We start from the raw sequence: 27,212 nt of genomic DNA, 5'->3' as shown, positions 1-27,212 counted from the left end.
TGTGAACAAATTATTAGTGCATCAACCAAAAAAAAAATGAGTCGATTTCGTCCACCAAATAAAAAGTTCTGGTAGTTTTTGTACCACGACCCTCAAGAATTCTCCACTTGTCCAAAACGGCTGAACTAGATTGTTTCATCAAAATCTGAGTCTTACATAAAAGCAAATTCACAGCGAATTCACCAAAATACGTCGTACCATTCTCCGGATATTTCACAAAAGATACATTTTTTGAAGAACTGACCATCAATAGCAAAGGAGCCAGAAATTTTTTGCTAATAAAAGTTAGGTCAGATCGTCTTCTTTTGATCCAAAGAATATCGCAGTACTCTTTTGATCATGAGCTTACGGGACACCCTGTATAATAACAATTACACGCAGTCAGGAAAATAAATCAAAATTAAATGTAGTGTTATTCAAGGTTCAAGGTGTCACAGCGTAAGAGGCGAGGTGTTATAACTCATTGACACACAGGCCGGCATCAACACAAAAGTGCCATATATAAAATAGGCATTTTAAAGTACTACTTAAGTGTCTCATATATATTTTGTGTTATTCGTTCGCACTAAACAAGCATGTTTACTCTTGTTATTTTAGCTGGATTACTAACATACGACATCCGAGTGAGGGAACGGAAGAAGCCAGGCCAGGCAGGTGCAAGAAGGAAGTTTACATGGAAGAAACGTTAATTGTTAGATGTAAATATATGAAATGAGATGACTGATGCCTTTTTCCTGTTTATTTCCATTAATCTCTATGGGTTTGTATATGGAATGTCCCGTAAGCTCCGGAGCCGTTCACATTCATTGGCTCACAAGAATACGAACTGAAATACCTTTAATGAAGAAAAAATGTCCAGCTTTTGAGGGACACAGTTTTGGAAGAAATGTGTTTCTTGTAATATCGGTGGAGTGTTGGGTGTTAATCGAACTTGCGGTGAATTTATTCCTAAGCAAGACTCATGTTTTTTCATCGCTTTCGGCAAGTGATGAATTCTGAAGTTCTAGAATTCGATTGCATGGAGAATAAGTAAAGTTGTATAATTAAAGTAGCAACAACGCTACACATAGAAACTGATGATGGTGGAAAACACCGAAACGTATTTTAATTGATAAATAGACAATAAATCACTGAAGCCCAGGAATTGATTTTGATTTGGAATTGAACCAGTCAGGAAAGTATGTACAATGCGTATAATTGAATGTTGATTTCTTTGAACATCTCCGTGAATAAAAATGCCATCTACTCCCTCCATGTATCATCAAATCAAAGAAAGGGCTTGTGGTAAAACTACTTGAATATCTACACGAAAGACTGCTGGATACGTACCGAACCAAGACTTCTATTATGTCGTAGGATCTCGCGGTTTTCCCAACTGCTGCATGTAGCGAAATTCTCTTGTCGCAATCTGGTACATTTGGGTTGGCTTTACCCTTTACCAAAAGCAACTCCACACTGTCATAGGATTGTGCACGTGCCGCCAGGTGCAATGGCGTTTGTAGTCTGCAAATAAATCAGTTGTGTTCAAAAGAAACTGTATTTTTTAGAGTCAATTGGTTCGGATTGAGCATAACCAGAGAACGTGATTATTTACCTGTAGTTCTTCACATTGGCATCAGCTTCCCTGTCCAATAAAATATCAATACATTCTGCGTTTCCCCCTTCAGCGGCCAGATGTAAGGGAGTTTGCTCTTTTTCTTTAGTCCTAGCATTCACGTTCACTCCCTTCGTTTCCAACATGATTTTAAGGCATTGAGGGTGTCCCAGTTCGGCTGCTAAATGAATCGGAGAAATGCCAGAAAATTCGACCTCGCCAACATCAGCACCTACAGAATAAGCAACCAAACTCTCAAAAAAGAAAGACTCGACCAGACCCAGCTCTACCTTCGACTGTAAACAATCTAACGCACGCTACAGCATTGGCCCGAACTGCACAGTGCAAGGCACTTTCGTTACTATAAGTGGGACTATTGGTTCTGGCTTGAACTCTAGCCCCATTATTCAGCAAGATCATTGCGGTTTCAGGACTGTCCCCAAAGGCCGCACAATGCAAGGGACTGTACCATTTGTAAATAGCATTTACATCACTTCCTTGGGCGATCAGAAACTGCGTTCCTGGAATGCAACTGCTAAACGCTGTGAGGTGTACGGCACTGAGACCTTGATTGGGTTCATAATAGCTGAAAGTGAAAATAAGTCTACTGAAAAATTCTCCGCGCAAGATCAAAGCGCAACAAACTCTTATTAGTAAGATAACTTCTCGTGCTCTGTACACAGGGAGTTTTTTCAATGATTAGTCCAGGAATCTTTACCGCTATCAAAAGACATTTAAAAAAACTTATTTAAGGCAGATTTTTAAATATGTGACTCATGGTTTCGCTAATATTAATATGACTTTGTACGTACTTTTCTGACTGTGTTTCAATTCCAAATTAAAATCAAATCCTGGGTTCTTCAGTCATTTACTGTCTATCCATCAATCAAAAAAACGTTTCGGTGTGCATGTATTTGTACATGCCAAGGCGTAAAGTAGCAGCAACGCTACACATTGAAACTGATGATGGTGGAAAACACCGAAACGTTTTTTTGATTGATGGATAGACAATAAATGACTGAAGAACCCAGGATTTGATTTTAATTTGGAATTAATATGACTGGAAAACATTAACATGCAATTTTGCGTTGTGTTGATTTCACCTGAACTTTGCATTTACATCTGCAACTGATAAAAGAACTAAACCATTTTTCAACAAAATGTAAATAACTATAAGAGTTCAGATATGGTTTGAAGAAACAGCTTACTTTAATTGGGCTCCCAGCTTCAATATTCCATCAAGTAGGTCCCAACGCTTCAAGAACGCAGCCCATAGAAAGCAGATACTGATTTCAAACTTATTCGCTCCTTTGAACGACTCTTCCAGGTTTTCCAGCACAATTCTTTTGCTTTCAATATCATCGAAATAATGATGTTTGCCTGCAAACCAAGGTAAAAATTTCCAAAAGTGAGCACTGGGATTCCAATCTATATCTACCTGATGATGCTTTCATATGTTCAACAAGATTATTTCTGATCGTATCATGGCATATCTGCACCGACAGTTCATGAGTAGGAACCTCCTCATAGCTCTCATAGTACGGGTTATGGATGTGGTCTGCTGGAGGACTCGGTCCACACTCCATATACTCGTAATCGTAGTCTTCTGATGGATATTGCTCTTCGAGCATTGCCATTGGATCCGTATGGTGCGATCTGGAATTTTCAAATAACCCGTCTTTAAATAGCAAATCACATTTCGCGGAAAAGAAGCTCGCACCTTCGCCATCGTGGAACGACAACGTGCGTCTGATTGATGTATAATGGATGGCTTTCAGTATTCACGATGATCGATTGGTCCAATTTTTTGGAATTTCGATGGGGATCCTGAAAGCCCAGGTTGTCCATCCTAATGGTTTGAACTCGTTCATCTGTAGATGACACCATTTATCTAAAGAGTATAGTAGAATTAGTATAGTATATAGTAGAATAGGAATATAGTAGAATTAGGAGTACCAAGGAATCCAAGAAATGATATACAATATTCTTCGGTTCAACATTCAGCAAACCCTTCATGGTTCCAAGTGTGACGCTTTGATTTCGTTTAAAAATTCCATCTGCTTCAGTTAAGTATTTCCGACATTCCAACAATAAACTTCGTTAATTCTTTTATTGGACTGGATTAAAACGCACAAACTTGAACGATTAAATTATATTGCTCGATTAACATATAAAGCAAAACATAATTATCATGACACAATCAGGGAGACATATTCACACTTAAACTCGCCTTTATGATTTAGATTGGGTGTATCAATAATACCGTAGCTAATTGCTTCAACTTAGCGCCATTCAAATTCTGAGCAAATTTTAATTAAATTAAATGACTAACAATTCAATCAATATTTCATTTAATTTATTTTATATTTTAATAACAACACAAGCTGTGATGCAGCCGCCTCTATTTCCGGTATATTAAATACATAATTAAATGATCTTATCTTCAATTTTTAGCCCACTTTGTCATTTAAGTTTGAGTCGATTTGCCAACTCAAAAGAAACACGCAAATCTAAAACTTCTAGAAATCAAGACTTTTTCGAGAAAACTGCCAACATTTCCATATCGATGGTTCACTTTCTAAAAAGGCCATTTAATTCTCTCGGGAATTATGTAAAAATGAGCCTTCTTGCTCATTACGCTGCTGAGAAATGAGCAAAAACAGAAGGAAAAACATGAAATTTTGGCATAATCTTGCACCTAAGTGTCTGATATTCAAATTTCGCTTTATGGGTGAAAACTACTCGAATTTCGTCACTCGTGTTGTTATAACTGAATCGAGTTTTCAATTCTCTAACCAACGATGCCAAAAGGAATTCTGTGGCTCAAATGGAGCTTGAGAAACTTCAAAAAAAGCAGCATCATGTTTGAGTCGATTTTGCAACTCAAAAGAAAAACACGCAAATCTAAAACTTCTTGAAATCGTGACTTTTTTGAGAAAACTGCCAACACTTCCTTACCGATGGTTCACTTTTTGAAAAGGTCATTTAGTTGTCTCTGGAATTCTGTAAGAATGAGCGTTCTTGCTCAGTTTGCTTCCGAGAAATGAGCAAAAACGGGACGGAAAACATGCAATTTTGGCATAATCTTGCACCTAAGTGTATGATATTCAAATTTCGCTTTCTGGGTCAAAAGTACTCGAATTTCCTCACTCACGTTGTTACGAGTGAATCGACTTTTCAATTTTCTATCCAACGATGCCAAAACGAATTCTGTGGCTCAAATAGTTCTTGAGAAACTTAGAAAAAARCAGTGTCATGTTTGAGTCGATTTTGCGAGTCAGAGAAAAAGCACGCAAGTCTAAAACTCCTTGAAATGAAAACTTTTTGGAGAAAACTGYCCACATTTCTTTATCGATGGTTCACTTTCGCAAAAGTACATTTYTTGCTCATTCTGCTTCCGAGAAATGAGCAAAAACGGGACGGAAAACATGCAATTTTGGCATAATCTTGCACCTAAGTGTCTGATATTCAAATTTCGCTTTCTGGGTCAAAACTACTCCAATTTCCTCACTCCTGTTGCAAAAATGTTGCCTTGTTTCCTAGTTTGATCATTATTTTCCTCAGAATAATTTCTTCGATAGAGATCAAACCTTTTTTAGAGATTCGATTCGATTTTTAGAGAATCTTTCGATAGAGATCCCTGAGGACACCTTCAGCTACACTTGTAGATTAAAGCGACTTACTTAAATAATGCTCTGCTCACCACTAAAAAATCACTAACACTTCTTAGAATGATCAGCATTGCAGTTGTAACAATGGCAAATTTACTCGAAGTCCAACGTCAAACTGTTAAATTTTATGCTTTATTGAGATTACCGTAATCTCTGCGTAAAATGCCGGCTAATCTATTTAACAAAATAGTTACCAGGTTTTATGGTCGTAATCCTACTAAAGTTAAAGAACTACGCCAATAATAAATCGGTTCTTCATGAATGGAACAGGAGCCCTGTACATTTACAGGGTGTTGCATACTGAAAAAAACACCATAAGAACACGATTTAGCCAAACGTTGCTTATTTCCCAAATGCAGACCCTTTAAGGGCATGTTTTAATTTCAAATGTACATTATTTCTATAATTTGCTCATCAAATATTGCGGATGTAGCCAAATTTTGGTGAGGAAAATCGTTTAAACGGCGCCAGGCTCGCATTGCTGTTTAATTATTCTTCAAAACTAACGATCAATTTTTAATATCCAAACAGCGACTTTACAAACTCTTGCTCCAGCAGGCTCAAGTCGAAATCAACTTGTACAAATGAAAAATGACGGGAATGCTTTGTGTAAGTAGTACATTTGACTAAGGCATGCTTGGCTAAATCCTATGATTCCACCCTACATATTCATTATGGACCACCCTGTATCGAGACAATCATTACTTGAAACTCTTTTTTGAACGATTGGATTCGTTTATATGTAAGGAAGTTTTTGTCAGCGAAAATAAACAAGTGCCATTTCATGTACCTACTAAGAATCGTTTAATTGACTAATCGTTTAATCGTTACTAAATTATTGTTTACTTTAATAGTGAAACTTTTATCTTGAATAACCCTGATAGTCCCAGGTGATATAATGAGGATATTCTTTGTCATACTAAAATTAATTTTTAACGACTTCATCGAAAAATTTACTATCGGTTCTACTACAAACTGTAAAGTAAAATGTATAGAAAACAAACGACTGCTGTTGTATTGGGTTAAAGCGTAAACTTTTGTAAAAAGTGACGTGTATAGAGTGCATTAAACAATAAAAGAATAAACTCATAATTCGCTATTAAAACATTCTTATTTCTTCTAGACTGCATTAGGTCAGGCGGTCAGTAAGTTAACCACAGTGACATGAAAATGCAACCAATTTAGATGCTCTAATGATCTCAATAAGACGGTCATTTAAGCTTGGAATAGTCTTGTATTGATCATTATAACACAGCTTTTGCCTATAAGCATGCAGTAACTGTATTTGAATACCCAAGTCTTGTTATACTCTGTATCAAAATAGTTAACGTGGACTTTTAGCTTTTCGCCTACAACTTTAATTAAACATTTTTAATAAGATCATCTTTTATACTTTCTGGCTCTTCTTACGGGAGTTTATTGACCGTCTTTACTGCCCTGCACTTTTTCCTTTTAAATACGTTTTGCTTGTTTATTCTTAAATTTATTAATTTGAATTGATAAAACTAAACTTTGCAATTTTAAGTTTGATCTTTCACTATTTGACTTGAAACACTTTCGGAACGTTTAATCAAATGTTTCCTGATCAACAATCAATCAATCAGAAACATTTTTAATACTTATGAATCAAAACTGGAATCTATTTAGTCGAACTTTTGGCTGAAGACAACCCGATAAATGTTTTGGTCTATTTCTGCAATTTTCCTCAAGACGTGCCGAAGATGATTAGGGCATAAACTGTTCGAGGAATCCTCGTTAATCGTACGAATTTTTGGTCTACTTGAATGGGTGCTGAACTGTGAAAACTATGAAACTATGAAAGTTCGAACGTTAAGATCATAAGAAACGAGCATCTATGGGCTTATTTAGGAGCAATGGGACTTTAAGAAAAGTGCAGCATTTTATATTTTTTTCTAGAAAGACCTTTGCTGTCGAGTGCAAAGTGAATTTTTTAGATGAGACTGAAAAGTGCGAAAACTGAATGGGAATTTTAAGAATTTGCAGGAAAAGAGCAAACTGTGAACAGAAGAAACGTTATGAGACAGAGCCGTAAATCTGAAACATCCTGTATGGTACGTGTAATTTGATAAATTGCCTTGCATAGGGAACGTTGGGATCTTTATATTTATACATTTTCAGCAGCAAAAAACCAGAAAAAACAAGGTTTTTCAGCGCCTTGAAGATCGAACCTTGAAGCAGTTTAATTTTTACCATCTAGTCTTCCATAAACGTATTATTTTCATATGTTTTTTTATATCCGAGAGACAAATTTTCACCATGTATATCTACATCTAAATCTATGAATTTATTGACTGAATTGGTACTATTTATTTCCACTTTCTTCAATGGAAACGTGTATTGTTATGAAACTAGCATTTAGTGCTGGCTTCTTTAGCCTGAAAATGTTGATAGAATTTTTAAAAGAAAACGTTGAAATGAACAATACTGAAAATACGAACAAACGCGACAGTCAATATAAGCATAGAGACAAAAAATTAAACACTTACCACAAGGTTTATGCGCCTGTACAGAGGCACCTACACAGCAACCATCATTTGCTATGGGTATTCGATAATATCCACAGGCCGATCCCCACTAATAATTGCACATTATGCTGGCTCTTTAAACGCTGATTAAACTGAAATACATCGTATGCCTCCTATACACAATGGCCAATCAAGTCATCAAAGCTTGTTTTCACAGAATTTGCTAGAAATCCAACAATAAATGGCCAATTGGAATTTCCTCAATGGAATTTAAACGGTTTGCTGGTCGCTCTAATTGTGCGAACTGAAATGCTTCAAAAAAGAATACGTAAGTACCTTAAAAGCTTGAATAATTTCTAGATTAAAAGTAGTTTGTAGCAGATTTATAATGCGCTTGGGCTTATCTGATTCTCTGTAATAAGGTGAATCTTGCATTTTTATACAATATGGCAATTGAATAATTAAAACCTGTCTGCGTTCGGATGCATTTTTATTAAACTTCTACTTGATTAGAAGGATTGCATCCGGCGATTTGCGATTTTAATAACTACCAAGTTTAACTAATAACTACCAATAACACTGATACTTAAACCAAGTTCCATCCGTGTCCAAAAGACATTAAATTAAGTTAATTTCCCCTCAATTAAGACTGAATGATCTACACAACCCAAAAAAAACATTATAATCAAACCCTCCACACAAATAAACATACGAAACATACAAAATTACCTGATTTTAAAAGCTCAGTTAATCCGAATCATGAAAGTGAACGCCAAAAGCACATTCAAACACTCTTAATTGGACACAAACATACTTCGGAACAAGGCTAAACTACCGGACTGCAAATAACCGCAAAAATAAATTGAAAAATTACTCCTTTAAAGACGTTTCAAATCGCTTTTGTAGAGGGGCATTTAGTAAATAAATAAAAGGCGATATTAGTCGATTCGCCAAGACGCAAGTGTCTATCACATTATCACCAGGTTCATCCGCCTGATGAATATCTACAACTGCAAGGGCAGAAGAGCCAAGGTGGTCGATAGCCTTATTTGTAGAAATAAAGATTGCTTATATGTATATGCAAAAGGGTGGCTATCTATCGATCTTTCTGCCCTGAGTTTTACATGGAAAATTTATACACTCATAATATTTCGATAAAATCTAGTTTTTTTTTTAACGAAAGGCATTTTTTATAACGAAAAGCTAAAGAAGAAACATACTGTGATTCATAATCAACATAAATGGACGTCACTGTATTTTAGTTAAACAGTCTCCTAAGTGCTTATCGAAAAATGCGTCGTTCTGGTTACAAAAACCTTTAATTTTTAGGTTTTCTTCCTAATAACTAAATATGTTCCAATTGTATATATCTTCTTTTCTCTTCCCTTTCTGCCTAATAATTAATTAGGTAGCAATTGGCTACTGATGACAAAATGAAATTTCTAAATTAACTTGTAGCACCGTCTGCCTCCTAAACAAATCTTCATCTGTATAGTTATAGGAACTTTTAGGCTTAACATTTAGTGCAGTACAGGATCATACATCCGTACATCTTATCCTAAAACACCCAAAAGTATTAATAAATCAATTGTTGCATTTGCTAAGTATGTAATTTATCCCGAGGCAACATCGAAATATCATCCCGATGCAAAACCAATATTAATAAATAGGGCAGAATTGAATTGATCGGAAAAATATGGTACAAAACAATTATTCCTTAAACTCTTGCTTTCTGAGAAAGACTTTTGTATTATCTATTTGAACCTTTATACAGGGTGATGTTGAATCGCCGATATTTCATAAACTGTGGAGGATTCAAGAAAAGAGAAAAGAAGAAAGTAGTTTGCTTAAAATGTATCTTATACAAAGTATATCAGATGCCCCGGCAGGTATCCCATTTTAGACAAATAGTGAATAAATGCGAACTTACCTCTTGTACGGCAGGATGAAGCAGCCAAATCAGTAAAAGCGATCCCACCCAAAAAATCGGCCTAAAACCCTAAATAATCGCTCGAAAAGATGTTTACTTCATTGAATTTCAAAATACATTTTCAGCCTTTTATCGAATTGCAAATGCCACTGTGTAAACCACAAACTCCGCAAGAAAAACCTAGCTAGACTTACCTGCTCTCTTTCTTGTATACCTTCGAAATAGCTGATACCTTGACCATTAATTGTAATTTTTCCGGTTCCAGGGGATATAACTGTGACATTTCCGATAGCCCTTTTTCGGCGACATTCTGGAGAATAAGCGGCTGGTGAAAAGTATCGAGCAAAGTTTAGACGAAGCAGAACATACCATAGACGGTAACCGATTCTCTGCCGTCTTCCCGTATTTGGGGCTTGATGGCATCATACGTTTCACTCTGATTCATTAAGGAAACCCGGTATTCCATTATGAAGTCTTTTACTTTATAAGCAAAAGGCATATTGGATAATCTGTCCATGGCAGTAACGAAGGTGTTGTATTCTCTATCAGACACTGTTTCCACTACTCTAAACTCTAGGGCGGATTTTGCGATCCACTCAGTCCCAGACAAATTCCTTCAAAAACATAATTAAATGGGGCTAAGTAAAAAAAGAACACTTACAATTTCAACATCGGATCTGGCTGAAGGTTTTTTCTAGTCATGCTGTCCTCAAACTTATACATCTCATTGATGTGCTCAACAACATCCTATGTAGAAAATGCTGGTGTGATTGCAGTGAAATTAGCAGAAAGAGAAATATCACCTACATACAAAACCTGATAAAAATTGGACCTTCCTGTGTAAAACAGGAAGTGATACGGACGTCCAGTCTCGTCAAATTCTGCAGCCTTCCTTTGCGGAAACACTTCTTCTGGAGGTTTCATTATAGGTCTAGCATGTTTCTGATAGAGCCCACTGGGAAACAGGTACTCTATGGCATTCTAAACAAGAAAACCCGATTGCAACAGCTTATAGACCCTATAGAAACATTGAAAAATCCTACATCAATATCCGCCTGGGTGAAGGTTTCAGGATTTTCTCCCATCATATTTGCTAGATGCCTTTTTCCTATTTCAAACTCAACCCTTTGAGCATTCATGAACTCATCATGTTCCCTAGCGCGATCCAAATAAGCTTTCATGGCTTTACTTAGGTTCTTTTTGGAATCACCATTTTCTACAGGAGCCCCAGTGTCGATGCTCCCAATTTCAGTAGTAGAACTTGCTTGTGCAGATAGCGTACGGATCTACGACAACTTAAATTAGGACTATTTTATTAATCAGTGTCTGCCTTACTTCCAAAATCTTCCGGCTAGAAAGCAGCCAGTTTTGAATATTGAGCAGATTGTGAGGTCGAAAAGCAATGCCGATTTTTCGCATCATATTGAGGCTTTTACAACCATATAGCAAAAATAGATTCGGTTAATTAATAGAGGTTATGGACAGTATTTCCCAGAGAAGAGTGACTTTTTGATTGATCGAGAGATTTGTTGGCAACACTTTGTGTCAACTTTTGTGTCTTCATCTATGACTTTTGTAACCTATAATATTGGTATAAACATTTATGCTTTTTAGTGCTTTTGATAATGGATATTAAATTAGAGTTCGGGTACAGCACAGTTAATTTTAGCGTAAGTTTCGAGCCTATTATTCTGTTGTTTCAGAGGTGGAGCCGAATTGCTCTTCGATAACCAGAAGCAGTATAAAATCACGTTGGAAAATAAGAAAACACCATGTAAGACTCCATATATGTGGTGTTTTTCGCCAAAAACCAATTAGTTCTGCTGCAATTAATTCGTTGTTGTTGCAGGGCTGATAGGCGATTTACTATTTTGGATAAAAGACAATCTGCTCAAGGACAGACCTGAACTCTTCCTGCAAAACGACTCTGTGTAAGTTTGTACCAGTTAAGGACATTAATAGTAAACTCAGAATGTAATTAAATAGTTTAACTTCATTGAAATTTGATGAACATGCCACTCATTTTAGGAGGCCTGGAATTTTAGTGCTAGTAAACGATACAGATTGGGAGCTAATGGTAAGGAATAAACATTCGCTTAAACGGATAAATCGACAAAAACTCTTTCTAGGACACCGTTCGCTATGAAATCAAGCCCAACGACTCAATACTGTTCATTTCCACGCTGCATGGAGGATGAGTGTTGATTTATATCTGAATTGAACGAACTTCAGCCTTTTTATATTGTAACTTATGTAAGTTTTAATTTAATAACATATATTAAACAAACAATGCAGCCTCTAACCGCGATGCCACGCGACCCATGAATCCATCCATAACCTCTATCCAAAAGTATCAATGAAACCTAACCCGAAAACTTCAAACTGACAATGTTTTCCTGAGCCAAATTCCCGTGAGTTAATTAAAAGCCCCCCTGAAAGAAAATGTCCACCAAATTGAAGCTGTATGTAGGCCGCAAGGTAAGGTAGGCATATAAAATCGCAATTTTATTCAAGCGACTTTCATTGGGCAGATAATTGATGCTCTAGACAAGGCCACTAAGTTCTCCCCCACACAGCTGCAGAATCTAATTCACGTGGGAAATCCCGTAGAAAAAAGCAAAGTTGAGCTCAATCTGCCTATGAATATTCTGGAAACCCATCTAGGAATAACCAACGTAAACCACATCCTAAAAATCCAACCCGATGATATAATTCGAAGCGTGAACTTGGTCAGAGACCGAGCTAACAGGAAAATTTCATTTGAAATAGACCGCACCATCTTCATGAAAGATGTGATGGAAAACTCGTTTTTGCCGGATTTGAATTTCAAGCCCCGAAACATGGTGATTGAGTTCAGTTCGCCGAATGTGGCAAAACCTTTCCACTATGGACACCTTCGGTCTACAATAATCGGCAACTTTCTGAGTAATTTGAACACATTCATCAAAAACAAAGTCACACGGCTGAATTACTTGGGCGATTGGGGCACGCAATTTGGGCTGATTAAAATCGGAGTGGATCATCTGAATTACGACACAGAAACGCTGAAAAACGACCCGATAAAACTACTGTACCAGTCGTATGTTCATGCCAATAAACTAGCAGAAAGCGATCCGAATATTGCCGAGCAGGCCAAAGCTCTATTTGCCCGGCTCGAGCAAGGATCTCCGGAAGACTTGGAGGCCTGGAGGCAGATTCTAGACTTCACCAAAGACGAATTGGCGAAAACCTACAGTCGATTGGGAATAACATTTGATGAGTATAACTATGAATCGATGTACAGTGCCAAAGAAATTAGCAGCGTTATTGAAGCTTTAAGAACAAAAAACATATTGAAGAAGCAGAAAGATGGCAAAGAGGTGATGAAAACTCGCCCACCATTAAGGAAAGGTCTCGAACTAAGCACTTTTTTAGGTAGCAGAAATAGGCAATGACCGCACAGTATCAGTGATGAAAAGCGATGGCACCACCCTGTACCTGACTAGAGATATTGCGGCAGCGATAGATAGATTTGAAAAGTTTAAATTCGACAAAATGTATTATGTAGTGGAAAACGGGCAAAGTGATCACTTCAACGCCCTGAAGAGCATCGTCAGCAAAATGGACAAGCCATGGGCGGATAGGATTTTTCATGTAAAGTTTGGCAGAATTAGAGGAATGAGTACCAGGAAAGGAACTGCGGTATTTTTGAATGACATTCTGGACGAGTGCAAGGAACTAGTTGTTAAAAAGCAAATTGAATCTCCAAGTAAGTTGTCGCCTTAAAAAGTGCTCCAAATCCATACTGCAACAAACAAACTTACAAAAACACTTTGACGATTTTAAGCTACTAAAGTCCCAATTACCGATGAGAAAACCTCAGACATTTTGGGAATTAGCTGTGTAATCATCAATGACTTGAAACAGCGCAGACAAAAAGACTATGATTTTGATTGGGACACGATTTTGCAGGCAAGTCCTACGGGGCGTCAATCTGTTTTCTTTAACCTTCGCATTTCGTAGGTAAAAGGAGACACTGGGATAAAACTTCAATACACCCACTGTCGGCTGACGAGTTTAGAAGAAAATGCAGGCGCTATTCCAGCGACGGTTTGCAATTCCGAGATATTGAAGGAGGAAGAAGTGACCATTTTACTGAAACAAATGGCGAAATTTCAAGACGTTTTGCATATTGCCAATGAGCAGCTGGAGGCCAGCGTGCTGGTCACATATTTGTTCCATCTCTGGTGAGTTGAATCGAGTCCTCTCCAATTCATTTAAGTGTTACATCAGCAACCGTTGCAGCAACCATATAAGCAAAGCCTTAAAACGGTTACAAGTGAAAGGAATGGATCCTGAAGTGGCGTCTCAAAGGTTGTTGCTATTTAATACAGCCAGAGAGGTTTTGAAAAATGGCATGACCATTCTGGGGCTGACACCTTTGAAAAAAATGTGATCCAAACTTGAAACGTTGAGGTAGAACAATAAATGTTGAATTTTAATAGCCGTTTTATCTGAAATAACAGCTCTAAACCAATGACCTCTGAATGACCAAACAAAAAACGCAATATATGAAGCAAATTATATTCAGATAACTTTGTTGACATAACATGTTATATTATAAAAATAACAAATAATGTTCAATTGATTACCCTAAACGTTGATGATATAAAACTGACAAAATTACACAAACAATTTAAATGTACTATTGAGAAATAAGGCAATCTGAACAACTTTTTAATAATTGCACAGATAACTTAGTCTGATGCATGTTACAATTTAAAATAAAATGATTAAAAAAATATAAGCCTGCGTAATATCTCAGGAAAAAACTCCAAGGACTTTAATGTATTTGATAATGGTATATAATTAATAATTGTACATCACTTTTCCCTCTGAGTCAATTTATAACATTCAGTCACAATAAATTACACTTCTTATTTATTTACTAAATAATCAAAAAGTTCTTCACGAATTACTGTCTCCAAATTTAAAGCTTGTAGGTATTATTTGCTGTGTAAACATGTAACCTGAAATGCAACAGAACTAGTCATTTTTTCTCCAAATAAAAAACCAAGGATTTGACCCAAACTCATAAAGTTCAACAGTATTCATTGCTTCCGATAAATTCATTCAGACAGAGTTAATTTTGACTACAGTGGGTGCATTTGTACATTAAATATATTCTTTATTATTCAGTTAAAACCACTTACCGCCTTGTTGTTCAATTTTTTTACTTTCCCTAGCTGCTGCTCTCTGTTCAGCCAAAACAGCGATTTCGTTAAGAGTTTTGAGATGTTGCTCGTCGAGGTTCGCTGTTAGCGCTGCGTACCACTCAGGCTCTTGGAATTGAATATCTGCAACAACCGTTTTAATAAGTCTCCAGTGCCCGAGGCAACAAAAAGAAACTTACTCGTAAAAACTTGTTTGAAGGCTAAATATTCGTCCACTTCACAACTTTCCTCGTCTAATGGTGTTGTGTATGATTCTAAAACGGTTTCTTCATTCGGCTCGAAATCAGAGTCATCATCGTCTGATGTGTCGTCGATATCGTTTATAGTTGCACTGATATTCATTCCTGAATAAGTTTCAACCCATAATAATGAGGTTAATTCAAAGATTATTAATCGTTTTACCTTTGTCTGAAGCTAACGCCTTTTTAGCTAGGCTTGCTAAATAGTCTTGGCCCTGATCATCGATTTCATCTTCATCAGAACTAAGAACATCTGAAAGAAAAGATCGTATTAACATCGTTATAATTTCGAGTGGACATTGTGCTGTTACTGTAACAATTTAAACTTTTAGCCTTGAAAAAATTGATTGTTCTGTGCATATTTCGGACACTTACCTTCTCCCAAGTCGGCGTCGTCACTCTCACTTTCCTCTTCCTCGGCTTCTGATTGCGCTTTAGCAGCATACGCTCGCTTCAAGCCGTCGAACAACAGAATAAGTGCAGGTACGACTTTGGGCGCCATTTCTAACAGCACAGCCGGTTTCTGGTTCATCGCTAACATACCAACGAAAATTGAATCGGGTTTATAAATGGCCAAACAGTCAAGACTTACATATTATAGTACAGAGTCCGAGAATGCATAGCTTTCTATCGTGGATTCCTAAAAAGCAGTCGGCATCATGAAGCCACTGTTTGATGAAATGATTGGTAAAATCAGGAATTTTTTGCAGCACACCGAAAAGAAGGTGTGGGTCGTAATATAAAGCGGCAATCAAAACCTGAAAACATTGTTGGACAATATTTTACGTGCGAGATTAATTTCAATGTAAAAACCTACCTGTAAGCACATTGTACGTAACTCGCTGGTTTTCACCTCTCCCAATAATCGCGTAGCAGCTAACTCAACCAACATAGGTGCTGCACTATCAATCTTTCCCCGACATTGCAAAATCACAACTTCCAACAGCTTGGCTGCATGAGATTCGGGATCTTCTCCACACTCTGTTTAACAACAACGAAGAATGATTAAAACTCTCCCCATATTAGTCCAGTCTGCACTTGCGTTTTCACGCTAAATGCAAAAATTCAAAAATACTTCCTCTTCGCAACCGCTCTTATTTGTAGGCTCATATTTAGAGACCCGGTTGAGCTACAAAGCTCAAGTTTTCATTGCTTGGTAGAGCGTTAAATTGTGCCAAACATTGTTGGTTCTAGTTTTCACGCTGAATGTCAAAATTCGAAAATAATGCGGGCCTTCAGAGCCGCTCTTAGTTGTCTATCGCTTACCTTTATCGAAAATCTCTTTGCACATGTTGTAAATGGCCAATAAACGTTTCTCGTCCGAGAGAAAGGCGTCGGTGTCGATTGTTATGTAATTGTGCAATGCCGGCATCATGTCTGTGAAGTGGTCGATGCCATTTTTCATGAAGACCTGCAATAGATTCGTTTGCTTTAATTTTAGAAAAACTAGCACCGGTGCAAACACCTCTCTTACCTGATAAACCAATTCGAATACCTTCCACATGTCCGCTGATATTTGCTTGCTGGTTAGATCATAGATTAGGGCCAGGATTTCCTCATAATACTCCTGAACCTCATTTTGCAAAACCTATTGAAGGAGGAAATTGCGTTTAAAGTAAACTTCGAAATAGAAAAAGTGGTTGTCTTTACCTGGGCTATAACCTGCAACACAGTTGGTTCGAGCAAACGCATCACTTCGGGTTGTTCGTCCATCACAGTTAAGATCGTTTCAATTGTGTTGAGTAGACCCATTGCCATGATCGCTTTCTCGTCTGAGCCTTCATCGGTGTCTAACACCTGGTTGAAAGTACTGGCCAAATGCTGACAGATTTCCACAGCAATCGATGTCAATTGCTGAGTGAACACACAGACCAATTTCTGCATCACACCAGTCACGTCTTCGTTTTCCGTTTCCCTGATTATCGTTAAAAGTTCTAAGGCTATTTGCTTGACCTGGAACAAACGCCCCTCAATGAGCAAATGCACAGCACAATTTTGCAACGCGTTCTTACCTGAGCTTCGATATACTTATGGCTTTTCTCTTGATAGTTTAGAAGCGATTGTATGGCAATTGCGGCTTCCACTTTAACAGGCAAATCTTTATCAAAAAGCAAAACTCGTACAGTTAGGTTGACAGATTCCATAAGGACGTTTTCCTGTAAATAGATCAAGTTTTAATTGGCACAAAGCACACAAATGTGTATTTTTCACTCACCTGTTTGAAATTAAATTCGGCAAAATAATGCATCACCCAACAAGCACGTGCTCGCATATGACCTCGTTCGCTGTTAAACTCTGGGAAAACGTACTTGAGGAACAGCTGGTCTAATTGATCCTTGTAAGGTTTCTTCTTGAGTAGAACATCTGCCAAAGAGCCGATCATGTGTAAGGCTCCGTCTTTTTGTGGTGCATCAGTTGCGGGGTTATTCAAAATTTGAGTCAGCATTCCCATCGTTTTACCCAACATCTCTTTCCTCTTCTTGCACGAAGAATGTAAGAGCGTTTGTGCGGCAGTCACCGGTGAGACAAAGTCCTCGAAAACATCTATGGCAAAAAATTAAATTAAGTGTTTTGCTCGTGCTTCGTATTTTCAACTCGTATTACCAAATTTGACTCGAATATATTCATGTGGATCTACAGTCCACAATTCGTGATCTTCTGCAGAATAGCTCATCAGGGGGAACAAAACATCTTGTATGATAGCGGGCATATGTGGTTTTAAAATTCTCCATGTATGAGCATGCAACACAGCCTGTAACCAAACAAGGCTGTAGAACAGCAAATAATTTATGAACAGAGAATCAATTACCTGATTTAGATAATTTAGAGTTTGCTGCAGCACCCTTGGGGGCACCCAGTGCCCACCTCGATAACCATCTAAAACCCTTAAGAGCACTTCCAATATTCCAGTACTGAATGTTTCAAGATACCATTCAGAAAATTCGTTGTATTCTTTGGAGACGTGTCCAGGAGACCCGTATCTAAAAACGTTTTTGTTGGGCAAATATTTCCTTATCAAATCGCATGGTTTACCTTTCAAACATCCGACATAAGATGTGTAAAGCCCATTTTTTACATTTCCACCAAGGTAAATCCGGCCTTTCGTCTTCGTCTGGTTGAAGAGCTTCAGGAGGCACCGCTCGCTCCACGACCTACGAAAAAAAAACAATTTTTAAAGCAAGTTGTAATAAATCGAAAATTTTTGTAGAAACTAGTGAGTTTTTCGGGCTTTTCGGTCGTGGTGGGAAAGAATTTCTTCCTGGTCTTTTGCAAGGTTGCGAAGAAGAAATTATTTTCCAAGAAAAACTCCCAAATACAAAAAATGGCGGTGAACGCCTCAAACTAATGTAAAACGCTCATTTATCAATCGTCTATAAAAGATTAATTTCTGGAAATTACAATACTATTTACGCAAATTCAAATAATTGCACGAAATGTTTCATTTGATTCCTACTTTAATTGTGTCGAAAATGCGAGTAATTTCCAATAAAAATATAAGAAAATAAATATGCATCAAGCATCAAGAAATATTTCACTGTTTAGATAAAATAAACTGATCTGAAAATAGAAGAGTTTAACCATAACATGCCGCATTCCTCTACGACTTGTAGCCGATATAATACTGTTTTTGATTATTTCACTGGTTTGATCAATGACCCGAAGCCCCATTAATGATCTAAAAATGTGGCGACCTTTTAATTTCAGATACAGTCAAAGTACACGCGATAAACCAACAAGGAAGCTCAATATTAACTTTAACCAATCAAAGAGGATGCTTACCTGTCTGCAGACCTCCATCCATTGAGCGAAAGATTCTTTGCTAATCAGCCCTAACGGCAAAATGTACTGCGTCAGGGCAAAGTATATTTTTAGGCCTTCCTTTTGCAGTAATACAGCTTGTTCAGAGGGATCGGCTAATATCCTAATCTGTAATCACCAAAATATTTAAAAAATGTTTATTAATAGCTATAATCGAAATCGTACCTCTAGCTGATATAACTGCGGTAATAGCAAGTTCATAGCTTCATGCAGCGGCGCTCGTTCCTCGATTTTCTTGTACTCGAAATTTTTCACAAGCTGATAAAGACACAGTAAGGTACCAAGCCAACAGGTCGGATCTGGGTTCGAAAGATATACACTAATCTATAAAAAAGACGCATATTTAGCACGGAAGATTTTCCACTTACAAACCAACTTGGACTTACTTTGTCAACAATTTGCGTCCATCGTCCTGGAAAATCATGCTTCACCATGTTATTGACGCAAGTACATAGTTGAGTTCGTATTAAATCTGGGGCATGAACCACAGCATCCACTATACTGTCCCGTATCAGGGCACTACGGGGGTGAAGATTGGATTAAATCAAGCCTTCGTTTTGCTATATAAAGCTTTACAGCTTACCGGTCTTGTTCGTGAAGCGCAAAAGGCACTGGTTGTCCCGCCTCAGCTTCCCGATCTTGCCAACTAGTTGAAATGAGATTTTTCTGCAAAAAAATGGCTTAGAGCGTTTTTATAGACTATGGCTGTGAAACTTACCAAGTAAATAGCGCCAGCTTGTCTCACTGGCATGTCGCAGTCTGCCATCATGATTGCTTGAAGTAAAGCAGGGGCAAAACCGATTATTTTGTAGATCTGAATAAAATAGAATAGAATTGTTGATTTATTCCAATAGGATGCTGTTTTGTAAAGAAATACGCCGGTCATAACCAATAGCACAAATGGAACATTGACCACAAATACGGGAGAGAAAAAATGGTACGTTAGTTAACATTAAAACGCTTCAGATATGAAATAATTTGTAATTAAATAAATTTTAAATTATTGCAATTCCATGCTAGGGAAACAAGGGGAAAAAGTTTTCTTTTGAAAATTGAATTTGCCTGGAAGGATCAAATAGATCAGTAAAGCTAAACTTTTCAACAAGTCAGTCAACAAAAAATGTCTGTGGTGGCAGAAGCTGTACACTCTGTAAAAATTCAAAAAACATACAGCTAAAACCATTTTAAGATTTAAATTGAAGGTGATTTTCATAAAAAAACCAACAATGTGATCAACAATATTAAAAAGCTGGTAAAAGAGTATCTGAGGAAGCCGTACAGTTGGAATGATGTGTGCAATAGTTTCCAAGTTTATTATACTTTAGTCCTATTTTCATTGATTTCAATTTAAAGTTTTATTGTGAAGATATACATGTGGAAAAGTGTAACAGCAATTTTTTTGAAGCAGAAAGTTTGAATTAAAAAAAACTCAGCCAGTTTAAAAAGTGTAAATCTCTGTACCTTGTATAACGCTATAAATTGCCCAATTGAAAATCTTGTATTTAATCAGATGGATCATGAAAAATAGATTTTACAAGCAGAAATCCAACGTTTGCTTTTATACCAGCTCGCAGATAAAAGTGACATTGAGAGTACATTTTACACAATTTTACATACAATGCGAGCATCTAGCACCTAATAAATAAATTCGCCTGATTTTCATGGGCATTTTTTCGGGAAAATGCTCCGCTTGTCGGCTGTTGCGTTTAGTATGGCGCATTTCCTCCGAAATAATTCGCGTCTCGTAAGTGCTGAATCAATAAAATATAATACAAAATCGCTTTTATTAAGATTTAACGAGAAAAGTTTTAAGGAACTGCCAGTGGCAATGTTCTGGCAGTGGCCCAGGCAATTTTCGCATAGCGTTAAAATGATTTCAGCTTTTTCAGTTTGCGCTTTTGCCGCTTGAAAATCGTTAATATTATTTCGACAAAACAACCCCAGATACATGAAATGATGAAAGTCTTACCCTCTGTTAAGTAAAAAATAGGAAAAAGCGCTTCAGGATGTTCAAGGGATATTAAAAAATGCTTCATTTCGGATTTTTCTAAACATGTATCGCATAAATTAATATAGTGCGCCTCAAGATTAATCAGCAGCAACACGGGGTAGAACGAAGGTCAGAAGTCGCATGAATGTTTTACGAAAAATCAAACTGTTAGCATTTTCAGATCCGATGTTGCTGATGTAAGTAGATTCAATTCCAGAGGCGTGCTAATCTCAGGCACCCCCAGGACCGGTTTGGAAACGATCAAATCGTATAAAGTGGGTTTAGGAGTACACCTTCAGGAGTGGAACACAAATCATACGGTTGCATCCATAAAAACATCAGTTATGCGATTCGTTAATAGTTAATTATTATTGGGCTGACCACAATATGGAAGTTAATGAGCCATACATGTGTAAATCAGTCCACTAGATTAGTGAACAGTTTGCCTGCTTTGCTAAAAACACGCTCACTCAAAGTCATTGAGGCTATTATTAGAACAATAAAATAATAGCTGAAAAGCCCCCAAGATAAGCCAGCCAGACAAAGTGAAATCGAATGTAAAGCTCAATCATTCAGATGCAACAATCGGGCCCCAACGATGGAAACATTCTGCAATTAAGGGATTGAGCGGATTTAATTCGGGCGCCCCTGAAACTAACTGAGACTCAATGATTTACACTAAATGGGATAATTGATATGGTTAGTGCTGGGCATCGGCAAGTCCAGCACATGCTGGGTTCTGAGCACATGTTTTTTCCTTACCTGATCGAGCTGAGCCTCGGCCTGTTGCCTCTGAGTGGGACAAATGGTTGCCCTGAGCAGGTCTATCACTTTGCGGATTTCCATACTGACAAATAAGAGCGGTAAACAGTATTGAGTGGCAGCAAGTTGATGAGAATTATTTTCGGCAAAATGCCTTCTAGTAAGGCCCGCAAATAATTTGACAAATTGACAGTGGAGAAAAGGTGCATGAGATGGCAATTGACAACGACAGTTGAGCATAGCCAACTGCTATTCAGACAATTTCACTAATTTAATTAAATATATTCTAAAGTATTTTCAAACTCTTTTAGCAGTTTCTATTGGTGAAATGTTCACGTCTATTTCAGTCCTTGAAAGCACTCAGTAGAGAGTGGCCTTCCAACACTATCAACCCCAAGTTGCACAGATCCCAGTGTCTGTGTCGCATAACCTCTCTGATCTGTGTTCAAGTTGTCAAACAATTGTCAAAACATGAGGTTATGCTTTTTTATGGATTTTATTTTTTTTAAATAAAAATCACAACTTTGAATATGTAAGGTTCAAATTGGCAGTGGATACTCCCTAAAGTTCAGCAGCGCTATGGCCAAGTAAGAGGCGCTTTAATAGCGTGAACTAGCTGTTGAGACGGATTTTATTTTATAGAGAAACCACTATAATTTTCCTCTATGACACAGAGCTGCTCAAAAGGGAGGAAGATGACCCCAATTCGGCCATTCTCTATTTCCACCCCGGCTGGGTGTCGGATCACCAAAAAACCGCCCTTTGTGGCCAACTAATGGGCACGGTCTTATGTCTGAGAAGTATCTTAGCTATGCCCAAAATACTGGCTCTTCAGACTGGAAAGTTTTGCTTAATAGAGAATGGGCGGTTTATTTTGGTAAGTTTTCACTAGAGGAATAGATTAGTTAGAGGAATAAGTTTGAAATATTAAGTAAAATGCTAATGACACCATTAAAACGTTTAGTTACGCTATAAGTAACCCCTGAACTGATCACTTCTAGGTGGTTGGCACAGACAAGAACATTCCCGACTGGGTGTTGCAGCGCAGAGCTAATGTGGTTTACTCCATGGTGAATTTCTTTCACAAAGACTTTATGGCATTGGCCCAGCGCTATGAGGCGGAAAAACTCAAAGCAAAGTTGTATCATATTTTCGATACTTACCTGAAGCTCCTGTACTTAGGGGGCAATATTTTCCACAATATCCCCTCGCTGGATTTGCCACAGGTTAGTCTATAACTCGCTTACCGCTCAGTAAACTGGAAATATCAGTATCGATATGTCTTATAGACTGAAGCTGACTTACTGGCAAATGTAAGGAGGTTTTTGAGCAAACTAAGAACAATCCAGCATACCCTAGGAGGAACGCTTCTTTATCATAACAAGTGAGGGAGTTTTAACAATTTAATAGCGTGAATCTGATCGATTTGTTCTTTTTTAGGATAGTTCTTACACAGCTCTCTAATCAGGTAACTAAGCAAATAACGTTTTCCGATCCCTTTCACATAAAGAATCCTGCGGAAATTTCACACGCATTCCATGAGCTTCCACCAGGAGTAAAGCTGCTTGAAGTCTACATATCAACTGAGGACTTTAACGGTCTTTCAGGGACTCAAACTGCTTCGGAACAGGCTTGTGTAAGTGAAGCTGCTACTGGTTTTGCCTGTTATGCGTACGATAAACTAATATTGCAGAAAGAAAGTCACTGTAATGAAAACAAGACTATCAAAGAATTTGATGCAACTTCTGCACCGAAACGAGACACGTCTTTACTTTTTACATCAGTTCCAGAAGATGCGCCTTTTTCCCCTAATAAGCAAGTCCATCTTAGAAGCCAAAAGAAGCGCTCTAGGCCGAATTCGCTAAATCTGAAGAGTTACTGTCTGGATGCTTCAAACGAATCTCAATTAAGTTCGTCGACCACTCCATATTGGAGTCATTCATCTGCCGTCAGCACGCCTATGAGTGAAAGTAAAACTTTTGCCGTCGCATCAGGTAGCGGCCAATTAAAAGCAAAAATGCCCAAATTTCTACAAGTGGTTTCAGATTTGAACAAAAACAGGCAGCAGCTGTGGAAAATGTGCATGGACTTTCATAGCACCTACATTGATGAAAATGTGAATTCCACTCGAGTAAAAAAGTATTACGAAGACAAGCAATTCGAGAATGCAAAGGCGCTCTTAAAATGCATCCAACGAGCTGTGGAAGGCTCGTCCTTGTTCCATGCGGCCAGTTTAAGCCGATTGCCGGAACTAAACAGTATTTACTCAGATCAGTATATTTCACACACAAGTATTAAGAGGTCCAAAAGCATACACGATCCATTGTTTCCTTGGTTCAAACGGGACCAGCTGGCCGCCAGTCAGTATTATATTGAAGATATTCTCGATAAGAATTTGGGCATTTTCCGAACGAACGGCACCTCTGTGCAACGACTGTTTTCGGAGAGAAAAAAATCGCTCAGTTTGCCAATTAAGCCATTCAATGCCAGCGAACCGCAGAAAAGCAGTCTGAATTCGCCTGGTAGGTACAGTGGAAGGTTTTATATGCTGAAAGGCACAGACAAATTCCTAGACTCTAACTGGCTTTTTAAAAATATGCGATTTAACAGAGCTTGAATGGTTGCACTTTTCCAGTAGTTCGTCATGCTTATTTCATTTTAATTTTTAAACCCTGAACAAACGACAATTTCCAGGTGGATATTGTACGCCATTAATGAATAGGCTCTCAATGCCCAATCCATTTGAAAGGCAACTGTCTTCGGATATTTCGATCGCCCCCTTTTTCAACAGTGACAAACGGGACGATGCAAATGTGCAGCTAAAAAAATGCATTTTGTTCATGCACGAAGAGCGAGATGTTGTAATGGCAATGCTCCTAACTCAGGAATGTCTGAAAGACAAAGGCATTCTTGAAAAATTAGTAAGTGCTTGGGCAGTGCAATTCGAAAGTTTAGCCAAGCAGTAGTTAATTTCCAGCATTGCATTTGTGGGGAGAATTTGCCTGCATTGGGAGAACAGTTGTGCGCGGCTCTCCAACCCCCCAAAACGGGACTGTCTGCTAATCCATGCAGTATTTTGAGTCTGGATGCTGAGTGGGATACGCGAAAGCAATGCGGCTTGTGGGAAGGGCTGGACTTGGGCGATTTAACCAAGCTGCATGGCGATTTTCAGGAAAACGCCGACCTGACTGATATATATCTGAGGTAAGGTAAATACTAACTTGCACCTTTCTCCATTTTATTCAGTATCCTCGCAAAGTACAGTAAACCGCGTAAATGCGTACTTTTTCAAAACGTTCACACTTCTAGTGGCTTTAGCCCGTTTAATTCGGAAGTACACCAAAAGGCATCCTAAGCAACTTAAGAGCGCTAGGCCGGCTTGAACAATCACAAATACAAAGAACGTCATCAGCAGGTTCAAGTCACTTAATCTGAACCATCCGATGATAATCGATGTTGCTAAGAATGTGTTGAAAACGCCGCAATGCAGGCACATCAGCAGATAAATTAGAATCGGTTCTGTGCGGTTCAAAATCAGGCTGAAATTGTACACGATAAAGGGTATTAGATAAAACATCTTCAGTCCAATATCGGTTTGCTGGATCAGCCCCATTTGGTCAGACAAGTCGGTAAAAAGCACATAAAGCTCGGCTATTAAAGACACCGTAAACAGAAAGCTTACAGTCCAAGTCAGTTTTTTTAAGGTGCATAGTTTGACGCACATTTTGACGCTTTTCAGGAGACCAGAATCAGTATTGTTGGGCCAACGCAATGGAACTTCTGAAGTATTTTATCGGGAATCAGCGTCGGCAACCAAGGGCCTTTTACAGCCCAATGATGCCTTACGCACTCTTCACGAATCCGCCAAAACACAGTTGGCAAAAAATCACGACATATTCATTAGATAGATGACTATACAGGGTATTATTCATGTAGCGTTTTAGTGATCAGGTACAATGGTTTATTTAAAAAGGCCAAAGTCAGTGCCAAATATAAGTGTTGGCTGCTTCCATTTTCCGTAGAAAATTCCCTCTCAGTATCTGTACTTAAAAGCGTATAAAAGTCGTTAGATCGGTGAAAGTTGTCTAGCATAGATTCAGTTGAAACCAATGTATTGCAGTGTATGTTAACAGGGTAAAGGACTGGTTTGCTACTTAAATTGAGTTGTTAATGAGATTGAATAATTTATTGCAAAAAGTGAAGATTTGTTACTTTTTTATGTTTTTTTTAGTTTAGTTTTGATTAGTGTTCCTTAATACTCAGTTAAATAAATGAGTTTTTGCAGTTAAGGTGTGGTTTTTGTGCTGAGACTTATTTTTTATCTACATGCCCCAAAAATTGTTTGCTATTCCTCGGTTTCATTTACATTACAATATTCACAAAACAGCCTTCAATCAATACGTTTCAGTATTTTCTGCTATCAGTCAATCTATTTAAAAAATGCTAAAAATTGACTAGTTATTCAAGAAAACTATTATAATTTTGTAATTTCCCAAAACATTACTCAAGATTGTTGATTTATTGAATTTAGATAATTATGGTTTTTAGTAAGTATGGAAATACTTTTAAAATTGAAATTGTGCGGTTTTTTTTAAATAATTTTCTTAAATGAATTAGACAAGTTTTGGCAATCTTTTCTTTTATAGATTGACTGAAAATACCGAAACGTATTGAGTGAAAAGCTGTTTTGTAAATATTGAAATAATTACTGATTACTGAAACCCAGAAGTTAGACTCACGCCGAAATTCCTGGGAAGAAGCTGTAAGGAAGTGGTAGAAATATGGATTTCGGTGTTGTTTGATTAATTGAGCTTTGTTGCATTAATTGAGGCCCAGTTATAAATCAATCTTCCGGACCTCCGCCCTCTAATTAGAATAATCTTAGCCCTGCTCTAAGTGAATTAGAATTGCCAAAAAACACACTAACATTGTTATCTATTTAACATGAAAAACACGCTCTAAAAACCGTAACTAGACAAACTAGATTTGATCAATGAGATTGAAGTTTTGGTGCTGCCTTTCAGGCATCACATTGAAATACTTTTTGTAGAATTCGACCCCTTGTCGATGTCCATGGCACCTTTGAACCCATGTGTGGTCCCATTTGGGGTCTGTCTTTTCGCAAGTAACCATCACTCTACCTGGCAGTATTGCGAACAAAGTACCGTTGCGACCGAGCCCAACCTTCACCCCAAACGTAAAAACAAATCAAGGGTGGTTTCAAAAGGGGAAATAACAGGGAATACGTACATTTAAGCCGGGGTGAAACCGCAAAGTCCGCTGAGTTGCTAGAATCGTTCCGGCTGTAACAGTGTGGCCGTCCTGGACTCTCCACCCTCTATGTTTGGGACGGGACTTTGGGCTGGTATTCCTAGTGGATCCTGATTGCTTTTTGCTAGCATTTCGAACTACAGAGACTAAAAGGCAAAATTCACCAAATCAACACTACACATAAGAGCAAGTTGGTTTAACAATTGTCAGCAGAAAAGTGACCAACCTAGAATATTT

At 37.8% G+C, this 27,212-nt stretch overlaps 7 protein-coding genes across 10 annotated transcripts in view; 3 read left to right on the top strand and 4 right to left on the bottom strand.

The window, feature by feature from the left end:
- The window catches only part of LOC109542500 (transient receptor potential channel pyrexia), a gene marked incomplete in the record, with an annotated part of 14,230 nt that extends 4,361 nt beyond the window's left edge, over positions 1–9,869 (bottom strand). The window contains 8 exon segments of the mRNA XM_048669766.1: positions 1,330–1,503; positions 1,595–1,826; positions 1,885–2,180; positions 2,803–2,974; positions 3,033–3,250; positions 3,315–3,485; positions 7,773–9,309; positions 9,682–9,869. Coding sequence (XP_048525723.1) covers positions 1,330–1,503; positions 1,595–1,826; positions 1,885–2,180; positions 2,803–2,974; positions 3,033–3,250; positions 3,315–3,481 — 1,259 coding nt within the window.
- LOC109539345 (28S ribosomal protein S9, mitochondrial) overlaps positions 1–11,183 on the bottom strand; it is a 16,591-nt gene extending 5,408 nt beyond the window's left edge. Inside the window, exons 1-6 of the mRNA XM_048669776.1 lie at positions 11,017–11,183; positions 10,725–10,967; positions 10,489–10,662; positions 10,343–10,428; positions 10,051–10,295; positions 9,876–9,991 (exon numbers count right to left, since the gene is read on the bottom strand). Coding sequence (XP_048525733.1) covers positions 9,876–9,991; positions 10,051–10,295; positions 10,343–10,428; positions 10,489–10,662; positions 10,725–10,967; positions 11,017–11,103 — 951 coding nt within the window. The 5' untranslated portion in view covers positions 11,104–11,183. The remainder of the gene's footprint in view (positions 1–9,875; positions 9,992–10,050; positions 10,296–10,342; positions 10,429–10,488; positions 10,663–10,724; positions 10,968–11,016) is intronic.
- A 25-nt stretch (positions 11,184–11,208) lies between these two features.
- On the top strand, positions 11,209–11,967 carry LOC109539348 (ubiquitin-related modifier 1). Its single transcript, XM_019907033.2, has 5 exons — positions 11,209–11,329; positions 11,385–11,455; positions 11,531–11,612; positions 11,710–11,758; positions 11,811–11,967. Exons 1-5 carry the CDS (start codon positions 11,307–11,309, stop codon positions 11,877–11,879), a joined length of 294 nt encoding a protein of 97 aa, XP_019762592.2. The 5' UTR covers positions 11,209–11,306; the 3' UTR covers positions 11,880–11,967.
- A 91-nt stretch (positions 11,968–12,058) lies between these two features.
- Positions 12,059–14,162, top strand: LOC109539344 (probable arginine--tRNA ligase, mitochondrial). 2 transcript variants are annotated; one of them, XM_019907027.2, is made up of 6 exons: positions 12,059–12,159; positions 12,213–13,040; positions 13,096–13,429; positions 13,508–13,632; positions 13,684–13,907; positions 13,966–14,162. In XM_019907027.2, exons 1-6 carry the CDS (start codon positions 12,124–12,126, stop codon positions 14,114–14,116), a joined length of 1,698 nt encoding a protein of 565 aa, XP_019762586.2. In that variant the 5' UTR covers positions 12,059–12,123; the 3' UTR covers positions 14,117–14,162. The 2 variants fall into 2 exon arrangements, with proteins under 2 accessions (XP_019762586.2, XP_019762584.2); XM_019907025.2 differs by having other exon boundaries at positions 13,954–14,162.
- A 68-nt stretch (positions 14,163–14,230) lies between these two features.
- Positions 14,231–21,931, bottom strand: LOC109539340 (importin-7). Its single transcript, XM_019907020.2, has 21 exons — positions 21,705–21,931; positions 19,671–19,766; positions 19,536–19,618; positions 19,339–19,471; positions 19,118–19,276; positions 18,914–19,060; positions 18,167–18,285; positions 17,943–18,114; positions 17,738–17,885; positions 17,349–17,677; positions 17,146–17,289; positions 16,784–17,086; positions 16,608–16,721; positions 16,400–16,544; positions 15,951–16,114; positions 15,726–15,891; positions 15,509–15,667; positions 15,297–15,386; positions 15,074–15,238; positions 14,874–15,017; positions 14,231–14,690 (listed from the first exon to the last, which is right to left on the bottom strand). Exons 1-21 carry the CDS (start codon positions 21,786–21,788, stop codon positions 14,629–14,631), a joined length of 3,126 nt encoding a protein of 1,041 aa, XP_019762579.1. The 5' UTR covers positions 21,789–21,931; the 3' UTR covers positions 14,231–14,628.
- Positions 21,932–22,127: 196 nt separating this feature from the next.
- LOC109539341 lies at positions 22,128–25,993 on the top strand. 3 transcript variants are annotated; one of them, XM_019907022.2, is made up of 10 exons: positions 22,130–22,291; positions 22,347–22,581; positions 22,706–22,930; positions 22,994–23,088; positions 23,145–23,340; positions 23,398–23,698; positions 23,750–24,226; positions 24,399–24,625; positions 24,682–24,908; positions 25,444–25,993. In XM_019907022.2, the coding sequence occupies exons 1-10, from the start codon at positions 22,284–22,286 to the stop codon at positions 25,610–25,612; spliced, it is 2,160 nt and encodes a 719-aa protein (XP_019762581.1). In that variant the 5' UTR covers positions 22,130–22,283; the 3' UTR covers positions 25,613–25,993. The 3 variants fall into 3 exon arrangements, with proteins under 3 accessions (XP_048525725.1, XP_019762580.1, XP_019762581.1); XM_048669768.1 differs by having other exon boundaries at positions 22,128–22,291; positions 23,398–24,226; positions 24,682–24,913; positions 25,444–25,524; XM_019907021.2 differs by having other exon boundaries at positions 22,129–22,291; positions 23,398–24,226.
- A 629-nt stretch (positions 25,994–26,622) lies between these two features.
- LOC109539347 (50S ribosomal protein L27) lies at positions 26,623–27,212 on the bottom strand (the record flags this gene model as incomplete). Its single annotated transcript, XM_019907032.2, is given in 3 exon segments — positions 26,623–26,888; positions 26,955–27,121; positions 27,202–27,212. Coding segments are annotated over 3 exon segments (382 nt in total), but the record flags the coding sequence as incomplete, so codon positions are not given.

The sequence above is a fragment of the Dendroctonus ponderosae genome, unplaced genomic scaffold, assembly GCF_020466585.1.
Source record: "Dendroctonus ponderosae isolate FM_Combo_2020 unplaced genomic scaffold, Dpon_F_20191213v2 Dpon_F_20191213_9, whole genome shotgun sequence".
In the NCBI taxonomy this organism is placed as follows: domain Eukaryota; kingdom Metazoa; phylum Arthropoda; class Insecta; order Coleoptera; family Curculionidae; genus Dendroctonus; species Dendroctonus ponderosae.
Note: the sequence above shows the minus strand (reverse complement) of the source record. Positions and strands in the feature narration are given on the sequence as shown.

Excerpts from the sequence above, each read along its gene's own strand:
- LOC109539348 (XM_019907033.2), top strand. The coding sequence starts at position 11,307 with ATGGATATTAAATTAGAGTTCGG. Across the intron at positions 11,456-11,530 it reads GGAAAATAAGAAAACACCAT|GGCTGATAGGCGATTTACTA; the intron begins GTAAGACTCCAT and ends TTGTTGTTGCAG. Across the intron at positions 11,759-11,810 it reads ATACAGATTGGGAGCTAATG|GACACCGTTCGCTATGAAAT; the intron begins GTAAGGAATAAA and ends AACTCTTTCTAG.
- LOC109539344 (XM_019907025.2), top strand. The coding sequence starts at position 12,124 with ATGTCCACCAAATTGAAGCTGTATGTAGGCCGCAAG. Across the intron at positions 13,430-13,507 it reads AAAGCAAATTGAATCTCCAA|CTACTAAAGTCCCAATTACC; the intron begins GTAAGTTGTCGC and ends GACGATTTTAAG. Across the intron at positions 13,908-13,953 it reads ACATATTTGTTCCATCTCTG|CAACCGTTGCAGCAACCATA; the intron begins GTGAGTTGAATC and ends GTGTTACATCAG.
- LOC109539340 (XM_019907020.2), bottom strand. The coding sequence starts at position 21,788 with ATGGAAATCCGCAAAGTGATAGACCTGCTCAGGGCAACCATTTGTCCC. Across the intron at positions 15,387-15,508 it reads CGACGCCGACTTGGGAGAAG|ATGTTCTTAGTTCTGATGAA; the intron begins GTAAGTGTCCGA and ends CTTTTCTTTCAG. Across the intron at positions 14,691-14,873 it reads AAAAATTGAACAACAAGGCG|GTTACATGTTTACACAGCAA; the intron begins GTAAGTGGTTTT and ends GTTGCATTTCAG.
- LOC109539341 (XM_019907021.2), top strand. Across the intron at positions 22,931-22,993 it reads CCTCGCTGGATTTGCCACAG|ACTGAAGCTGACTTACTGGC; the intron begins GTTAGTCTATAA and ends TATGTCTTATAG. Across the intron at positions 23,089-23,144 it reads ACGCTTCTTTATCATAACAA|GATAGTTCTTACACAGCTCT; the intron begins GTGAGGGAGTTT and ends GTTCTTTTTTAG.